A 19209-nucleotide genomic window follows, 5' to 3' on the forward strand; every position below is an offset into this window, starting at 1 on the left:
AGGGAGGCTCAATTCCGAGGAGGATCTCACCACGTGGAAATGTTGGATAAATAAGCTAGGGTCGGGGGGAGCAGGGAGAACCAGCCTGGTCACCCCCTGAAGGGTGGGTGTGGGAGAAGTTCGGGGGGGGGGGGGGGGGGGTCTGTGGCATTTCCTTGTCGGGCCTCTCTGGAGCAGACTCCAGCGCACCCCGCAGCCCACCGCCAGCACCCCTTTCCCTCGGCCCAAAGCGAGGCGCCCCCCCGCCCCCATCCCCAGAGGCTGGGTTGAGGTGAAAGGGCCAACAGGCAGCTGGGGGCGGGGATCCACTCCCTCCCCACCCCCCGCCCCCAAAGTCACCAGCTTCCCGGCCTCGCCGGGCCACAGGGCCACAGAAACAAGAGGTGGCACAAAACACAAGGAGGTCCTCCTGTCCGATGACAACGGCCGTAGAGTCAGACAGGAGAGGCAGGGAGGCCACACACCCGCTTTGTCTCTTCCCCTCTCTCTCTTTTCCTCCTCCTCTTCCAAATCTCTCTCCCTTGTGTTTGTTTGGTTTGTGTCTAAAGAGTTCACAGAGCAAGAAGGGAGGGCGAGTTCAGGGGGTCGGTGGGCTGGTCACTGCCGCTGGGGCGTTGGGTGCCGGTGAACGCGGAGACCTCCGGGCAGGTGAGGACAAACGAGGAAGTGTACGAAGGGTTAACAACGGGGAAGGGGTCGCCGAGGACTTGAACTTCACTGTGTGTAAAGAGAGAAGCTGTCAGGTTGGGGGATGCGTCTTGGCTGGTCTGGAAGGGCAGGGGCGGTGGCGGCGGGGGCGGTAGCAGCCAGCTGAAACCATCTTCCTTAGTGGGTGCTGACCCCGGCAAATCTCTCACCTCCGCCAGCGGGCCGGGGCCCGGCCCCTCTTCGTAGGGGATCTTGCAGCCCGGTTTGTGGGCCACCAGCACAAACTCCAGACGCTCCTTCTCCTTTTGGAGCTCAGCGATCTCCGACTCCAGCTCTGCCTTTTCTTCCTCCAGCTGATCTGTCTCCTGAGGTCCCGTCGCGGAGGAGAGGGAAGAAGGAGCGAAAGGCCGTGAGCGACCAGAGAAGGCGGGTCGTGGCTGAAACCATCTCCCTTACACTTGTTGCTGCGGTCCCCGGGGCTGGAAGGCGGCTCGGGACTGAGCGGCGAGACCCCCTGATACCGGGTCCTGATGTGCTGTGGGACTCGGGGCCAGGGTCTTGCCTTCCTGTCCCTTCCCCCGCCCCCCGCCCCCATGTGTTTGGTGGGAACTGAGAAGGGACCAGGGGTACACGGAGGGCTCTGGTTGCCCGAGGCACTCGGAGGTTTGTTGAATGAACGAACAATCGTTCTGTGTTTTTAACGCCACCTCTTCCCCGCCCTGCCCCTCCCCCCTCTGTTTCCCAGGGAAGAGACCCGGTGGCGCGGGAAAGGAGGAGATTTCCCCGATTTCCTCTAGCGGCAGCAGGTCACCCTGCAGGCACGGCTCCCAGACCAAGGTAAGTTGTACAAAATGGAAGGGGGAGTTGGTGGATGCCACCTGCCCGCGGTCTGATGGGTCTGGGTACGCGTGGTAAGAAACTGAGGCAGGATCAAAGCATTTTGCTTCCCAGACTCTCCAGAATGTCAAAGCTAGAAGGAGCCTGGAAGATTCCAAAAGGGGTTGAAGAGATGGAGACACTGAGGCAAAAATGGGCTATGGCCTGCCCAAGCCCAAAAGGGAGAAGAAAGGACAGGACCTCTGTGAAAGGTCACAAACCGGGCCGGCATGGCCGGGAGTGTGGGAGGGTCTGTGGGTGCGCCTGGGGTTACCCCGTCTGGCCACACCTGTACCTAGTTCCGCGTGCGGAACCTCTGGCTCTGGGCCCAGGACCAGGGCGCAGGTGGCGAGGGGCAGAGGGTGGGGGAGAGCCCCCCTTCAGTGTACCCTCACCCCTCCCTCCGCGGGGCCCATGCTCACCGCCTGGAGTCGGTCAGTCAGCTCCCGCCGACGGTTCCTACACTTAGCTGCTGCCAATTTGTTGCGTTCCCGGCGAACCCTTCTCTTCTCCTCCTCCTCCGGAGTAAGCTGAGCAGGGAAGACAGAGACCATGAGGTTTGGGGACACGGTGCACCACCTCCACCCATCCCAAACCTCCTCTTCTTCCAGAACCCCCGGGGGCCACAAGAGGACCCTCTGGTCCTCCCTGACTGTGGCAAGGATGCTAGGGTTTCTGTAGCACTAGGCCTCGGTGGCCCCTCACCCCCACTGGTGAGCAAGTTCCTGGCCCTCTTGCTTCCTACCCCCAGGCCAAGTTGTGATGCCCCTTACTCACCGTCTCCTCTCGGGGTCTCCGAGGCCGGGCTCGGGCCGGGCGGGCAGGCCCAGGTCCACTGGTGGTTCCGCTGGTAGAAGGCCCACCACTGCCACCAGCTCTGCCACCGCTGTAGCCGCTCAGGCCCGGCGTGGAGTAACTGGTCCCTGGCATGTCGTAGGGGTCGACGGCCGGGGGCTGGGAGGCCAGTGGTTGCCCCTGGGACTGGGCCATGGAAGAGATGAGGGTGGGTTGCACGAGCCACTGGAGGTCCTGGCTGGTTGTGATCGCGGTGACCGTGGGCACGAAGGAACCGGGCATTTCCCCGAGACCGGCGCACTCCTACGGGGTGACACATACACACACAGGCGTAGACACACAAACAGAGACACCGACACACACACACCCAACACACATACACACACCGACCCCGTGAGTGAGCACAGGGCGAGCGGGTGTGGATGTGTGTGTCACAGGCAAGAAGCCACAACACCCACCCTTCCACTACACCGTGACGCAGTGGTTAATGAGAGGATTTCTGCTCAACTGGCTTCTACCTCCTCCTTCTTCTTCGGGGAAAGGTTGCACGGTTCCAGCGGGTGGTGAATCACACCCCGGGTTGGTGACTCTTAGGTGGGGGAGTGGGGAGGAGGCTGGACACAGCCGGGTGACAGAACCCCCGGGAAGGAGTCACAGCCACACACACAGCCAAAACACCCCACCCCCACCCCAGAGGCAAGGGGAGGGAGAGGGAGAGGCCTTAGGCCAAGCCTTCCTCTACACTCACACACATACACACAACCCTCGGAGCCGGGAGTATCAGCGACTGTAAGGTCCATGAGACCTCTGTGCAGGGGCGGGGGGGTCTTAGTTCAAAGGGTGTTGGGGGACAGCCCTAGGAGTTTTGAACAACGTTTCAAGTAATTGTCTCTCTACAGAGTGAGGCTGACAAGGGACAGGTTACGGTGGACGACCAGGTAGAGAAAAGTGACGATCCGGGCTCCCTCAGACTGCCACGGAGGGAGAAATGGTGTAGGTCCCGAGCCCCCGTGCCCAAGCGGCGCTCATCTACCCCCACCCCCAAATGGAATCCTAGGACTGCTCGAAAGGCTTAACTACTCTCCCAGGGGGCGTGGTGAGGGATGGGCTGGCTCGCTGACCAATCAGAGTCCTGGAAACCCAGAGGGGGCGGGGCTCCTGGAGACCACCTGGCTGGTTCCCCTAGGCTTAGCGGTTCTAGTCCTGTCTTCGGACACAGCGGAGGGATCCGGCGTCCGGAGCAGGGGGACCGGGACTGCGGCTGCGTGTGCCCGAAGAAGAGGGTGACGGCCACCCATGTCTCCCAAAGAAACCCCGGCCCACAGACACCCTCGGCCCCTGAGATCGGAGGGTCCTGATCCCCGCAAGGTCCTCGCGAACCCATTGGATCGCAGAGGGTCGCTCCTGTCGCCACAGGAATCCCCTCGCTCTGCCTTTAGAGGCCCGTAAAAGAGACCCCAGCGCCAAGGAACCACGAGTTCCGGGGACGGAGAGGGGGGAAGGGAACTGCACCCTACAAATAGGAAGGGAAAGTTGATTGGTCATAGCCCGCGCCGCGGCGGCCAATCGGAACGCCGGGCTGCCCCCTCCCTTAGCAACGTGGCCCCGGCGTTCCAAAATAGAACGCTCCGGGACGTCAGGGGCGGGGCGGACGAAGGGGGCGCCGCGCGCCGTGCGTGCCCCGCGTCAGACGGAGGATTCCAGCGCGTCAGCCGTTACGCACGGGTCCCCCGTTACGTCTCCGCGCAGGAGGCGGAGGCAGAGCTTCCAAGCAAGGGTTCGAGGCCAGCTTGCCGGCTGGATCGAGGGCAACCCGATGCCGGAGTAGGCGCTCCGATGGAGAAGGAAAAGGGAGGAGGCTACTGGAAGCTTCCCCGGGATTTCCCCCACCTGCCTAACTGCGCTAGCTTCAGGTTGGGGATCTGAGTCGGGAGCAGTCCCGGAGCAAGCTAGAAGTTCTCAGCCCTGCTACCGCATACACGTTGCACCGAACGGAGCATTCTCCCCACCCCCAAAGCTTACCCCTCTGCGTTCCCTCCCTGCGATCCGTGCACACCACCAATTGCAAACACGTCCCGACTCTGCAGTTTGCCAAGTGCGCGGTGAGCCTATTCCCTCTCAGATCCTGAGTTTTGGTGCGTGTTTGTTTGGGGTGGAGGGATTGCTCGCTCCATCCCTGACTTAAAAAAAGATAAAACCCATAAAGCAGCATCCCAACCCTCTAGGTCTTACCTGGGAGGCGGCGGCAGTGGGTGGACTGCCGAAGGAGTCCACCGAAGACAGATACTGAGACTCGGCGGAGGGTGAGGAGCTGCACCGGGAGCCGGAGTCGTAGTCTCCGGGGAAAGCTTGAAACATTTCCCTGGGCACAGGGGGGCCCCTGTGACCACGCTGAGGTCGCCGGGAAGCCAAGGCTATGGCCGGGTGGAAAAGAAGGTGCGAGTCCGGGGTGAGCCGAGCGCGTCCCCAAAGCGCGCTGTCCGAGGAAACTCGGGATGGGGGCAGCGTCCCGCTCCAACAATGGCAAAGTTTCTGTGCAATTCCTCTGCGGTGCCCAGGCCCCCACAAGATGCCGCTGTGCCTCCTGAAAGTCCAGGCTCCGTAGGACCCAGGGGCGTGGGGGGATCGCTCCCCCAGAGGCGGAAAGCGCTGTCTTGCTGTACAGAATCGGCTTCGGGTGCGGTCTCCTCCACGCGTCCAGCGGGTCCCAAGGGGGGAGGGGAGTAATAAAGAAGACAAAAAGAGTAAGTCGCTCCTCCAAAAGAAAATGTAGAATTATTTAGAAGAATCCTCCCCAAAACTTTCTCGCCGGAAAAAAAATAATAAACTGCACTTCACAGCCCCCAAGAAGAACCACAACAGTCAAATCCCCAAGTTCGAGCTCCGCCTGTCCCTGCCGAGGCCGTAGCTCTCAGTCTTATGAATGAACCCCAAAGCCGCCAGCCTGTATTTATATGCCCGGGACCCGCCTCCCTGCTTACGTCACCCTACCCAAGCTCCACAAACTTCCTAAAATCTCCGGCCCTGCTGAACTCAGCGCCGCGCCGTCCGGCAAGAGGTCTGCCCTAACCTCGTTCTGTCCACCTGCATCACCCTCGCGGCCCTGGGGGTCGTGGGGGCTGCGTTCCAGAGCCCTAGGCGGGAGGGGATCCCGGCCCCGCCTCCCAAGAGTTCCTGTGACGCAATTAGCCATATAAGGAGCTCGGCCGGCGCGGCAGAGTGTTTGTTTGGTATCCTAGCAATTACGTCAGAGGGAATCCCTCGCTCGCTCGCTCGCGCGCTCACCCCGCGCGCTTGCGGAACCCGCCCGCGCCTGCGCAGTGCCGCGCCGCCCCGGGGGCTGGTATTAATAGGCTCTGAAACTAGCCTGGGGAAGACCCGGGTAAGTGGGTGCTTCGCACCTCGGGCAGCCCCTCCCAGTTCTCCCGGTGGAGCGGCGCCCTCACTCAAGAGGAAGGTCAGATCCCCAGAAAGAGACCCTGGCTAGTGTGGTGTAGTCACGTAGGCGGGGAAACTGAGTCCCGAGCGGAGTGGGAGGGGCTGTGAAGCTCCAGGTGAAAGTGGAGGTGGGGGTGGAGTCCCGACGCTCCTGGCAGCTTCGGCCCTGATGGCCCTGACTCGGGGAAATATTGTCCCTCTCTGAGCTTCAGCTTCAGTTTTCCCATCTGGACAAAAGATGTGTGTCTTGGACCCCGCTGGCCCCGCAGTCCGGTGTTTGGGAGGTATGCGGGTTTGGAGAGGACGAAATTTAGGATGAAGCGTCCCTGCTGCTGGTGTTGGCAACATCTCCTTCCCGCTACGTAATCCTACCTTTAGACAGAAAGAATGTGTGTGTGAAGAAGAATTGATAATAATAATAGATGCCGTGTATTTAACTATGACCAAATACCAGCTCCTGTAGTAAGCCTTTCACCACGAGATTTTTAATCCCTAAGCCAGCGTTTGAAGGTGAAGGGAGGAAAATCTTCACTTTATAAAAGAGGGAAAAAATACTCGAGGAGGTTAAGTGACTTGCCCAGGATCCCATGGCAAGAAATTCAAACCCAGAATGTTAAACCCCAGAGCTCCTATTCTCTTCCTGATTTCTGAGAACTGCCTGGTTCAGTGAAACTCCCTGAAAAACCTGGGGTTTGGGATTATTTGAATGGTAACGGTGATATTCTGGGGAAGCTTCTAAGCCTTGCGAACCTATCTGTCTGCTCACAGTGTATATATTGTTGTGACCCAGGCTCAGAGGGGTAGAGCTGCTTACCTGAGGCCTCCCAGTTAGGAAACGGGGTTCAGAGTTTAATTTGGGTATTTGGGATGCCACAGCCCCCAACTCTTAAGCACCCACTGGGAAGGGTCCCACCTGCTGCTTCACAAATCTCAGAGATCCGGTACTTCCCTCCCAGCGCAGAGCCTAACCCAGCACTGGGCATGGAGGGAAAAGCGCTTTGAGATTGTCGAAGCCCAGAGAGGGGGAGTCACTGGCTCAGGGTCACACAGCAGGTCTGAGGCAGAGCAGAAGGGGGTGAGCGGACCCTGATTCCCAGCAGAATCTTGCTTCCCTGCTTCGATCGTGGGGAGGGGGGAGGGAGATGTGGAAGGGACACAGGGGGCAAGACGGGGAGTGGGGGGAGGTCGAGGTTTCCAGACAGAAGCCCAGCCTCCAGCCTGCCCTCCACCTCTTTCCCCCACGCCCCCTCTGTCTGCTAGCAGTCTGGGGGACAAGGACTAGGAGATGACACAGCAACCACCAGCAGGCAGTGACTCGGCCCCGGCAGCAGACAGGGAGTGACCCCACGTTCCCTGTCCTGTCCAAGCCCCTCATCTCTCCCGCAGAATAAAGGAGACACAGGGAGGCACCCTGGCTGCCCAGAAGTCTTCACACCCCAACACAGGTGGCCCATGCGTCCACATGGCCACTGGCACGTACTCACAGGGTCATGCGGGCATTCAGATATTCACCCCCAACCGGCAACACACATGGCCCCACACGTCGAAACACACTGTCATGTGGGTCCCCAGCACACATGACCCGCACACCTTCGCTGTGGATGCACACGGACGCTCTTCACACAATCATAAGGGCTAATTCTTCCTGAGCCCTCATATTCATTTCCTTCCTTCTCACAACACTCCTATGGGGTAGGAACCCTCATTCAACCTGCAAGGAAATGGAGGCCCAGAGAGGTGAAGTCACTTTCCTAGAGTCACACAGCCCAAGAGCAGCAAAGCTGGGATAAGAATGCAGCACGTTGGCTTCAGAGCCCGTGCTTCTACTTTATTTTATTTATTTATTTATTTTTCAGATTTTTATTTATTTTTTTTTAAAGATTTTTACTGATTTATTTGAGAGAGAGAGAATGAGAGAGAGCACATGAGAGGGGTTAGGGTCAGAGACTCCCCACCGAGCAGGGAGCCCGATGCGGGACTCGATCCCGGGACTCCAGGATCATGACCTGAACCGAAGGCAGTCGCTTAACCAACTGAGCCACCCAGGTGCCCCAGATTTTTATTTTTAAGTACTCTCTGCACCCAGAGTGGGGCTCAAACTTACAACCCCGAGATCAAGAGTCACATGCTCCACCTTCTGAGCTGGCCATGCACCCGGAGTCTGTGCTTTTAATTATTAAATGAGTTATGTAAGTCAATATGTTCACATGCAGATGGTCACGCTCATGCAGACACCGGGCATTTAGGCCCTTGACGCGGACCCACAATCTAGGTGGCCTGGGCTTACATTCTGGTCCCACCACTTAGTCGTTGGGTGACCTTGAGTTAGTGATGTCTGGAGCTTCCGTTTCCTCACCTGGGAAAGGAGGATAGGAATCGTGCCCAGCTCATGGGGCTGGTGGGGGATTATGTGAAGTGAATATCAGGAAAGCTTCTGGAACATGCCTGGCACATTGTAGGGATTTGTTTTGTTATTAAAACAGAGCCACCCTGACCTTTGCAGATATAGACCCTCCCAGAGATGTCCAGCCAGAAGCAGAGATACACAGGGTCACATTATAACTCTCTTGAGCCATGGATACTTTTGTTTTCATTGCCTTCTTCCTCCATAAAGACGTCTTTGAAATTATATTTTATGGGGCGCTTGGGTGGCTCAGTCGACTGGGGGGGTCTGACTCTTGATTTCACCTCAGCTCATGATCTCAGGGTCATGAGATCAAGTCCTGCATCGGGGGCCCTGCACTCGGCAGCGAGTCTGCTTGAGATTCCCTCTCTCCCTCTCCCTCTGCCCCTCCCTCCCTCTCTCTCTATCAAAGAAATAAATAAATCTTTTAGAAAAATAATAAAATAGGATTATTACAGCTACATTGGTATAAAGGCAGATAATACTATATATTAGAACATTTTCTTTTACCTAGAAGTTCAGGGGTTTTTTTCTTCTGATCTTAGGGACCCTAAGATTATCATAGGCCTTAGTACTGCGCCCTCTGTGCCTAAGGGAAAAGTTGGACCTGGTGACCACACACACACACACACACACACACAGAGTCTCACTCAAACACACACACAAATATGCACACCTTGCCCACAGAGCATGGGGTGGGCAAGGCAAGTCTTTCTTCATGGGGCTTAACCCCAGGGAGCTTCCAGGAGGAGGAGGACTGGAATGTGGGGGAGAGGGCAAGACCTCCCACATTCTGGCTCCACAGGGCTTGGCTCTGCATGGGGAGGGGGCAGGGGGAGCCCTCAGCCTTCTGCCCCCACAGGTGGGGGCTGGGGTGACAGTACCAGCTCCCCCTTGCTCAGAGCAGCCTGTAAACAGCCCTGGGGCCAACTCTGCCAAAGGCGGGCCCCAGCACATCCTTCCATCTTTCCTTGGGCAAAACTCATGCTACCCTGTGCCTCAGTTTCCCCATCCACAGAGCAAGAAGGCTGGATGACAGTGGGCGCCGAGAGTCCTTTCAGGCTCTGAAATTTAATAGTGAAAAGGAGGAGGAGGAGGAGAGCAAATGCTCAGTAGGCTGTGCTTGGTGTTTTCACGAATGTAACCCCAGTTAATCCTCACAGCGCGCCAGCCGCATAAGGAGGTTGTGTTTTTATCCACATTGTACAGATAAGAAACTAAAGGAGGTTGAGCCTTCTTAGTTGTTTGTGTGATCTTGAATCAGCTGGGGAATCTGGTTACAGCAGAGATCTGGTGGAGCCTTTGGTATTTCCAGCACGCCCCTGGGTGATGCTGGGGCTTCAGCCGCAAGAGAAAGGTCTGTGGGTGTTTCTGCGGCATGGAGTGGGGTGAGGGGGGGTGTGTGCCCCGCTGTTGTGACTGTCACCTCTGTGACTGTAGGGCCAGGCCGGTTAGTGACTTGTAGGCTCCTTGGTACCCAGCATGGAATAGTGTTACTGGCTAGCTGGGCCAGCTCCCCACTGAGCCGTCCTGGAGGCCTCCTGGAGGTGGTGTCTGTGGCATTTCAGGGAAGCCAGGTGGTCTGGACTGGGGACTCCTAGCTTGACTTTCCCAATACACTTGCTTTTGGATTTCAAACTCCCCATTCACTGTGGCCCACAAGGTCCGGCATAACCTGGCCTGTGCCAACTCTCCATGTTTTAGACGCCGCGGTCTCCCTCCCCATCTTCAGGTCTTTGCATGTACTCTGCCCTCTGCCTGGAGCACTCTCCCTGTTGCTGCCTTAGCCTATAATCTCCTCTTCCAGGAAGCCCTCCCTGGGGAAGCCCCTCTCCCAGCTCTGCCTCTGGGTTTATCACCCTCTGGGGACTGGGGCTCTTTCCCCCACTGGGCTGTACTGTTATTGAGGCCTGGGCTGGGGCTGTCCTGGTCACTGCCATGTCCCCAGCACAGTGCCAGGCCCTCTGTAGGCCCTCAATAAATATTTGTGGACTAAATGAATCTTCACCATTCACTCATTGGTGCATTCAAACTCTAACAGATTGTCTCAGACAGAAACATATCTGGGCCCCTCTGTTCCTTTGCCATCATGCGGTTGGAAGGGGGATGATGTTCTAGACCCGTTGACAGGTGGGGAGGCTGCATGTGGGTGTCGGGGCGTGGTAACTGGTGTCGATGAACAGTCGGCCTCCTTGTCCTTCCTGCCTGTGTCCAAAGGGGAACTGAGCTGAGCTGGTGACCTTGGGTCTTTCCAGGGGTGGGTTGGGGTGGGGTAGGGTAGACACATTTTTCAGGGGTGCGAAGAAGGAGGCTTGGTTTACAGAATCCAAACCGTGGAGACAGAAAGACACACATACACACCTTTCACTTTTGTCTGCATGGATACACAGAAGTCAATGCACAATCACACACACACGGAGCTAAACACACATTGCTGTGTGGACACATCACAGAGGTGCGCATACACCCAACCACACAGATAGGACAGACACACAACTCCACACGCACAAACCGGCAGAGCCAGGTAAGACCCCCAGAGCTGCGGAATCACAGAATTTCTTAGATATCCACATTTGTGCTGAGATGCACCCACAGATGCACGGGCCCAAAGAGCCTCTGTGGACTTGCTCAGAGTTGCATAAAAACCTACAGAACAAGGCACCCAGATACACGGAATCACACACCCAGCTTCCGTGACTGTGTCCGCTCTCTCCCACGCGCGCTCATACCGCTCACACACACAGTTCCACATATGTGGGCCTGCAGACAGAGCTAAGCAGAGGCTACTCTCAGCTGCTGGCTTGTCTCAGGCCCCGGGGCCAGGGGTGCTCTGGACCGCCATCACTGTGGGGGCTCACTTCTCATTCACCCGCAACCCAGACCAACCCAGTGTGATGGTGTGTCACTGGTTGTAATCACTCCAGGCATGGGGTGGCAGGAGTGTTCCTTAAGGTTGGAACAAGCCAGGAGAACTTCCTGGTAGAGGTGACTCTGGACAGCCACCACCAAGTCCTGAAAAGATTTAGATAAGGAGTGAGTCTCTGAAAGCACTCTCTCCCAACCGTGGACATGCAAGACCAAAGAAGGGCAAGCAGGAGAGACTGTGGGAAGCTAAGAGGAAGGACCAGACCAAGGTGGTGAGGATGACTCTTTTGGAGACCTTTCTGGCTGGACTTAGGATGAAAATAATGAGTGGTATTAATAATAGGGCAGCAGTCATTTAAGAAAACTGACCATGTGACAGGTGCTATGTTATACAGAACCACTCTATCGTCTTTTTTTTTTTTTTTAAGATTTTATTTATTTATTTGACAGCGAGAGACACAGCGAGAGAGGGAACACAAGCAGGGGGAGTGGGAGAGGGAGACGCAGGCTTCCCACTGAGCAGGGAGCCCGATGCGGGGCTCGATCCCAGGACCCTGGGATCATGACCTGAGCCGAAGGCAGACGCTTAACCAACTGAGCCACCCAGGCACCCCACTTCTGTTTTTTTTAAGTAAACTCCATGCGCAGTGTGGGGCTCCAACTCATGACCCCAAGATCCAGAGTCACATGCTCCACTGAACGACCCAGCCAGGCCCCCCTAGAACTGCTGTATTTTCTTGTTTAACTCTTCCAGTAACACTATAAGGAGGGTACTAGCTGTGTGACCCTGGGCAAGTAACTGAACTTCTCTGAGCCCCAGTGTCCTCATCTGTTAAGTGGGGAGAACAAGGGTACCTCCCTCCTAGCGTTGTTTTTAGGAGTGAGTTTATATGCAAAATGCTTAGAGCAGTGCCTGGCAGAAAGTATGTTCCCCACAAGTGTAGCTGCCCACGGGTGAGAAGTATTATTATCCCCATTCCCCAGATAAGGAAACTAAGGCCCGGAGCTCCTAGGGAACTTGCCCAACTTGCGGGCTTGTGTGGGGTGAGGCCCAGGTGCCAGCCCAGGCAGGGAGGCTCCGCAGCTCGGGGGTGGATGGCGGCCGGGCCTCTCCACCTGGGGTTCCTAGTGTGCGTGCCTGGTGGGTGTGTGTGTGCGCGTGAGCGTGCTTGCGTGAGCGCATTGTATGGAGAGTCCATTGTTCCCTGACCCCGTGGTTCTCTGCGCAATCAGCCAGTGCACCCCACCCCAGCAGGTCACCGAGGCGCTGCCCACAAGCCGCAGCCTCCCGGTCACACCCACATGGGCTTCCTCCTCCAGCTCTGGGGCCTCCCCGCTGCTCTCCGCCCCTTGCTCTCCCTCCTGCACCTCGAGGACGCCTGTGCCCCGGTGGTCTCTGCCGGTAGCCGCCCTGTCCCTGACTCAGGCCCCGTGCCCCCTCACTGACCCCCAGGTGGCCTGCTGGCCCCCGCAGCCAGACAGCCACGCGGGGGTGTCTCGTGGGTGGGTCACAGCGGGCCACGTGCCCGCGCCCGCGGTGGCTGAATTCCACCTGTGATTCAGTCCGCTTGTCTGGGCTGCCGGGGGTGCCCTGGCTGGGTGATGTCAGCGGCCAGGTATGCGGCCCGGGGTTTCTCTGAGGTGACTCAGGCGCCGGAGCTACCCTTTTCCTCCTGCAGTAGACACTCTGGGCAGCTGTCCAGGGCTGGCAGCGGGCGGCCGCTTTGACACTCCCTTCCCGGCCCCTTCCACGCCCTCCCTCCGCAGCCCTGAGCTGTGGGAACAGCGGGGTGGGGGTGGGGGGGGTAGGCATTTGGCAGGGCCCGGAGGTTCCGGGCCCAGCACCAGCCCTGCCAGCCCACCAGGCCTTCCCCACCTCCCCGCAAGACCCAGACTCACAGGTTGTTGCGGGATGAAATTCACTCACTCATGTATTCATTCAATCAGCCGTTTCAAACATCTACTCAGCAAGTCCTCTGTGTCAGGCACTGTAGACACTGGGGACAGAGCTGGAAACAAGACAGAAAGAAATCCATCATGAAGCCCCTAGCGGGGTCTACACACTGTACCTTAGGATCATTGCTAGTGTTACCCCCCCCACCCCCCAAATTCCATTCCACAAGCCTGCAAGACTCAGGCTGGTTTCTCCTCCTCTGGGCAGCTCTCTAGACAGTTCCAGCTTCTTTTAATCCTTAGCCCCTAACAGACCTTGGAAGAAGTCCTTTCTGGAATCTGATGGTCCACCATCCTGCCTCAGCAGATGCTCTTTCTTCTCTTCAACTGTCTGCATGCCCCATCCCCTTGAAGGATCTGTACCTGTACTACTCCCACCCCCAAACTCCACCCATCCTCAGCCTTCCCCAGAACCTGAGCTTGGCAGCAATGATGTGATCGGGCCTTGTAGACCCCAACTGCTCACTCCATGCCTACACCAGAGCGCAGACTTCCGGACACAGCTTCATTTGGCCACAGTCACTTCTGGAAGAGGTCTGTCATCATGCCCATTTTATAGAAAGGAAACAGACTGAGAAGTATTTTGGTACCCACTAGCTCAGGACCACACAGCCAACACCTGAGTCTGTAACTTGAATTCTGGACGTGTGCATCCAGGGCCACACAAAGAAGAAGTAATACTGCTGACAATCAAAAGTGATATTTTGGTAAATGTTTATTTTGTGCCTGGCACTTTCTAAATGTTCTCTAGATGAGCTCATTCACTCCCCACAACAGTCCCATGAGTGGGCTGATTATTATCCCCATTTGACAGATGAGAAAACTGAGGTATGTAGAGGTCCTAATGCTAAAACAGAGAGAACCACGCAGTTGAAGTCCACAAATATTGACGGAGGCCCTCCTATGCGTCACACAGTGTGGTGGGTGCTGAAAATTAGAGCTGCATGGCCAGAAGCAGTGCCCCCTCCTGTGATCCGAGCCACACACAGGAGACCACCACCCAGAAGCACAGAACCACCCACACAGTTACACCAATGTGTGCACTTGACATGAACACACATGAATCATTGATTCATTTATTCAACGAATAATTACTGAGTACCTACTGTGTGCAAGGCAGTGCTGGGGACCCAGCAGTGACCACACAGCTCTGAGCCCTGCCTTTATGGGACACACAATCCAGTGGGGGAGACAGACTGTAGACAAACAAAGGTATGGCTAGAAATTATGATAAATGCTGCAGAGAGAACTCTAGAGATAATCTGCTCACAAAAACAGGGACCTGCATATAGTTAAATGCAGATGTCATATACAAGACCCAGAACGACACACACACAAGGAACCAGAAATGCAAACCAGAGGCAAAACCATACATATGCACAGGTACTTACACACTTACTGTTTCACATATGACCACATGCAGAGACACAACCACACACACACATCCACAGTTACAGTTAGCAGGGCTCCAAATACCCATATATCCAGATACACAAATGCAAGCTGGGGAAACTCTCAGTCCCGTAGTTAGCTGGTCTCTCACACACAAAGGAAGCCCTCATGATCGTACTTTCACACAGGAAATACCCGACGTACATGTTGTCACTGGCCGAGTCATGCACCTCCAGTCACATCCATTCACACTGTCACACACCCAATTTCTTCTCTCTGCTTGGAGATTCGCCCCAGCCCTGGTCACATGAAGCTACTGGTTGAGGGGTGAAGGGGGGGTTGGGAGTTGGGAATGAGTTATGTGGACAGCATCGCGGACACAGGATGGAAGGACCGCGGGGCTGCCTGATGAAAGAGGCTCAAGAAGGACAGGCAAGAGAACAGAACCCGAAGGGAGCGGGGAAAGGAACGGGAGGGAGCTCTCGAGCTGTGGCTCCAACTGTGTGTGCGAGTACAGGTTTGTCTCCACCGGATGGGACCTCCATAACAACAGTGCACCCAGAAACCCGGGAGTCTGAGGCAAAAGCCTGTGTCTATTTTGGTTGTTATTGTTTGGAGGAATATGAGACAGCCACGGCGCGGGAGACGCTGGACAAACAGACATGCCGGGGAGGAGGGTCCCAGACGAACAGATACCCGAGCGGAGGCGGTCCCGAGTCAGACGGGAGGAGCGGGCGACAAGCAGACGGCGGCTGTCTAAAGGGAAACCGGCAATTTGGGGACCCGGTTCTCCCCCGCTTCCATCACCGCAGCCGCCCCTCACCCCCCACCCCAAGGGCTCCAGGTCGGCCCGTCTGTCCGCCCGGGCCGGTCCTGGTTGCGCCCTGTGCGGCCGCGCAGCCCAGCCGGGACAAACAGCCTTCACGTTGCTAAGCGACGGCGTTCCACAGCCCGTCGCGTCACCGCGTCTGCGCGGGTGGGGGGGGGGCCGCGCGGAGACAGCGGCCGCGTCGTTTGTTGACGTTGCCTGGCAACCACGTTGGTGCTGCTGGGCAACGCCGGCCGACTGTTCGCTCTCTTAAAGGGGCAGGAACATTTTACAGGCGCGGACACGGCAGCGAGACTGAGGCGCTGAAAGGAGAGGAGAGGGTCCCTCCCCAGGCGTCGGGGAGGTGGAGGGGATTGGAGGACGGATTAGGTCCTCCGGAGCAGAGAAAGAATATGAGGCGGAAGCTCTGAACGAAAGTATTTGAGATGTTAGTGTTAGATGTTAGACTGATTGCACGTGTGCATAGGCGCACTGTGGACACGTCCCTGGGGAACGGGTGGCAGCGATAACCGGCCAGACAGACCTGGGTTCAAATACCCGCTCTGTGACCTTGGCCTGTGACTTCCTTTCTCTGAGCCTCTTTCCTTCCTGAAATGGAGGTGATAACATCACTCACCTCCAGAACTGAGACTCTGTGAAGTCCTGTTAAGTACTTAGTACGTCGTAAGTGCTCCGTACATAACGGGTACAATTGTGTTATTTAATAACTGGGTTCTGTCCCTACCTCACTGGGTTTTGGAATAAATGAGATGGTGTTTGTAAAGTACTCACTGCAGCACAGTGCGTTCAATACATGGGGGGTGGGGGCGTTGTCTTATTACTAGTGTTTGTATTTCTCCTCCTCTGGAAAGAACATCAGAGGGCATTGACAGTCATTGTCTTTCTCAGTGCCTTGGGGTGCAAAGACTATGGAATCAGGCACATATGGTTGGAATTCCTGTCCTGCTGGATCCTCTCTGTGTGACCCAGAGCAAGTGCCTTGCCCTCCTCTGGCCCTCTGCTTCCTCTTCAGTGAAACGCGTGATCGCTCACATCTCACAGAGTCACTTCCAGATAATGGTCCTGGGTGAGGGGTGTCCCCTCTAGTTGGGTGTGTCGGGTCAGTGCCCCATGTCTGCAGCATGACTCACAGGGCTATGTTATGTAAAGCTCCTAGATTCTGCACAGAGGGCAGGTTATATAAATGCATTTAACGTGCATCCTACATACCGGGCCTGGGGAGGAGACCTGGCTTGGTAAGCTTGTAATTGCCAAACCATGGCCCAGGCTGGTTCCAGGAAGTAGGGCCTATAAAATGTGGGCCATGTGTATACTGTCTCATTGAAACAAAAATATTCCCCTCTTGGGGTATCTCTAGCCCCCTAAATGGCTCTTACACCCTGCCTCTTCATGTGTGTCTCTCTCTGCGTCTTTCTGACCCCTATCTCTCTGTCTCTGTCTCACTATCTCTGTGCATCTCTGCCACTGTCTCTGCCCCCCCCCCCCCAAGTCCCTTTCTGGGTCTCTACCTACCCCTTTTCCTGAGTCTCTATTCATTTCTGGGTCTCTCTCTCTTTCTGATTCTTTTTATTATTATTATTATTATTATTATTATTATTATTATTATTATTATTTAACTCCCAAACTTGTTCCCAAAGGGATTCCACCAATTCCAGACAGCACGGAGCCCCTCACAGCGGACTGCTGTGTGACATTGGGATGGGGCTTCTGTTCTCTGAACCTTTGCTATTTCCTGGGTGCAAAATTAAGTGGAGTAACTAACTCATGCCAACAGAGGTCCTAGTCACCTAAGGAGCTTTTTAAAGGTGGCTTTCTCCAGTCCCACACCCAGAAGCTGTGGGTCAGAGTCTCAGAGAAAGAGGCAGCAGGGAGATCTGTGAGATGCTTCTGATCAGCTGGACAGAAATGCTGACCCAGGGCCTCCGACATACCTATCCCGGCGCCAGGTTCTGATGCCACATAATAGGTGAGGAGACATGTGGCCAGGGACAAGAGTGATTTCCACTGCAGTAGAGGGTCCTGAGTGTGGAGATTCGAATGACAAAGACGGAGTGGGGGTGAGGGCGGGGTCAGAGACAGAGACAGCAAGACAGAGACTGAGAGCGATTGAGACAGGATAGAGTCAAAAGGAGAGGAAGAAAAATAGGGGAGCATAAAGAGGTAGAAGGACAGAAATTCCGTGTTTTCGGCACACTGCCCGGAAACGCACCTCCACTGGAGGGCCACGTCGCCGTCTGCGTGCGAGTGTGGGACCGTTGAGCAGGTTGCTGCAGGCAGCGCTGGGGTGTGCCAGGATCAGTGCTGGGATTAAGTGTGGGAGGCAGATGCCAGGCTGGGAGGTTCTGGGTGGACCCTCTCTGCGTGTACCTGCCTGCCTCCAAGCAAGTGTCCCGGGCCAGCATGGGTGACTGGCTGACAACCTGAACACCCCTTGGGCAGCATTTCCCCGTTGGGTCACCCCCTCAAGCCCACCAGGTATGGCCAAGGAGGATCTTGCTCCGGGGGTCCTGGGGCTCACGTGGAGGAGTTAGAGTGTAGCTCCAGGCACTGAGGGTGTTGTGAGTTTGACAACAGTACCATCTTTGAAGCCTGACCGAGCTGTGAGTCCTGAGGCAAGCTGAGTGATTTCTCTGGGGCTCAGTTTCTGCATCTGTGAAACAGGGGTGATACTGACTTCTACGGAGATGATGTGAGCACCAGCTAACATAATGGTAATGACTGCCATCTACTGAGGGCTTGCCATGATCATGCTTGCCAGCAAATTCTGCAGCTCCGAGTTCAAACACCTCCAGAATCGGATCCCTGCGACCCTGAGTCCAAGTCACCATCACCTCTTACCTGGACCATCGCCTGGGGCTCCTCGCCCATCTCCCTGCGTCTCCCCTTGCCTCCCAAAGTCTATTCCCCACATACAGACCCAGGGATGCTCTTCAAATCAAAGTCCGTTCATGCCCCTCTTTTTGCTCAAAACCCTCCCATGGCTCCTGACTCAGGCAGAGTAAAAGTCAAAGGCCTCACTATGGCCCATAAAGCCCTGCACAATCTGACCTTACTCCTTCTCCCTTGTCTCTGCCACTCCCCTCCCCTTGTTCTCTCTGCTCCAGCCACACACTGGCCTCCCTGTTCCTCCAACTGGCCAGACATGTTCCCACCTACCGGCCTTTGCACTTGCTGCTCCCGTGACTGCCATCGTCTTAGCCGGATGCCTGCATGGCATCTCCCTCACCCGCCTCTGGTCTTTGCTCAGACATCACCTTCTCCTGTAGGCCTTCCCTGACTACCCTGTTTAAAATGGCAAATCCAACCCTCCCTTTCTCCCCACTTCCCCAGCACTCAGTACTTTCCAATGCGCTGTATACTTCGCTTATTTATGCTCATGTACTGTTCACCACCTCCCTCCCCACCCCCAAAGCAAGAGCTCCCGGGAGGGAGGGCCGAGATCTTTGTCTCCTTCACTGTGGTAGATCTAGCGCTTACAACTGCGCCTGGCACATAATAGGTGCTGGATACAGAGCTGTTGCATGAATGAATGATGGATGGTATGAGCCAGAACTGTGCTACGAGCTCTAAATCGGTGAATTAACTGAGCGTCACCACATATGCTAAGTGCTACCCATTTTACAGACGCGGAAACTGAGAATCGGAGAGAGCAAGTCCCTGTGACAAAAGTGCACAGGCCTGAGGTCAGAGGTAGATTATCCTGCCTTCAGAGGCATCCCTGCGGGCGTGGGGCTGGCTGTGTTCATCTCGCTATCTCTGTGTTTATTTGGGGGGGGGCCCGTCCTTGCTCGCTGTGTCTCGTGGTCTCTCTTAATCACCGCGTCGCGGATCGCTTCCCCGTGGCTTCGGCCTCCACGAATTTCTTCTTGCTCGGGGGCCCCCAAATCTCCAGGTCCGCGTAGCTGGCTCTCTCCGGGTCTCTGCGCCCTACAGGCCTCTGGGCGCGAGGGCCCCGGGCTCCAGTCCGGGCCCCAGTCCGGGCCCCGCCGCCTCGCCGCCACCCCGCCCC

The 19209-nt window shown here is 56.2% G+C and overlaps 1 protein-coding gene and 1 long non-coding RNA gene across 3 annotated transcripts; one reads left to right on the plus strand and one right to left on the minus strand.

The window, feature by feature from the left end:
- Window positions 1-417: 417 nt before the first annotated feature.
- FOSB (FosB proto-oncogene, AP-1 transcription factor subunit) lies at window positions 418-5194 on the minus strand. Of its 2 annotated transcripts, XM_021681156.1 has the most exons (4): window positions 4552-5194; window positions 2302-2622; window positions 1947-2054; window positions 418-1013 (listed from the first exon to the last, which is right to left on the minus strand). In XM_021681156.1, the coding sequence occupies exons 1-4, from the start codon at window positions 4675-4677 to the stop codon at window positions 552-554; spliced, it is 1017 nt and encodes a 338-aa protein (XP_021536831.1). In that variant the 5' UTR covers window positions 4678-5194; the 3' UTR covers window positions 418-551. The 2 variants fall into 2 exon arrangements, with proteins under 2 accessions (XP_021536831.1, XP_044778104.1); XM_044922169.1 differs by lacking the exon at window positions 1947-2054.
- On the plus strand, window positions 1027-4562 carry LOC110572769. The gene is made up of 3 exons (XR_002479881.1): window positions 1027-1057; window positions 1394-1485; window positions 4545-4562. It is a non-coding gene; the product is annotated as an uncharacterized LOC110572769 (long non-coding RNA).
- Window positions 5195-19209: the final 14015 nt, after the last annotated feature.

The sequence above is a fragment of the Neomonachus schauinslandi genome, chromosome 16 (genome assembly GCF_002201575.2).
Source record: "Neomonachus schauinslandi chromosome 16, ASM220157v2, whole genome shotgun sequence".
NCBI lineage: Eukaryota > Metazoa > Chordata > Mammalia > Carnivora > Phocidae > Neomonachus > Neomonachus schauinslandi.

Bases quoted from the DNA above. Each gene is read 5' to 3' on its own strand.
- FOSB (XM_021681156.1), bottom strand. From the start codon at position 4,677: ATGTTTCAAGCTTTCCCCGGAGACTACGACTCCGGCTCCCGGTGCAGC. The intron at 2,623-4,551 runs GTAAGACCTAGA...GTCACCCCGTAG, and splicing joins CCACTGCCGCCGCCTCCCAG to GAGTGCGCCGGTCTCGGGGA. The intron at 1,014-1,946 runs GTGAGCATGGGC...ACGGGACCTCAG, and splicing joins TGACTGACCGACTCCAGGCG to GAGACAGATCAGCTGGAGGA.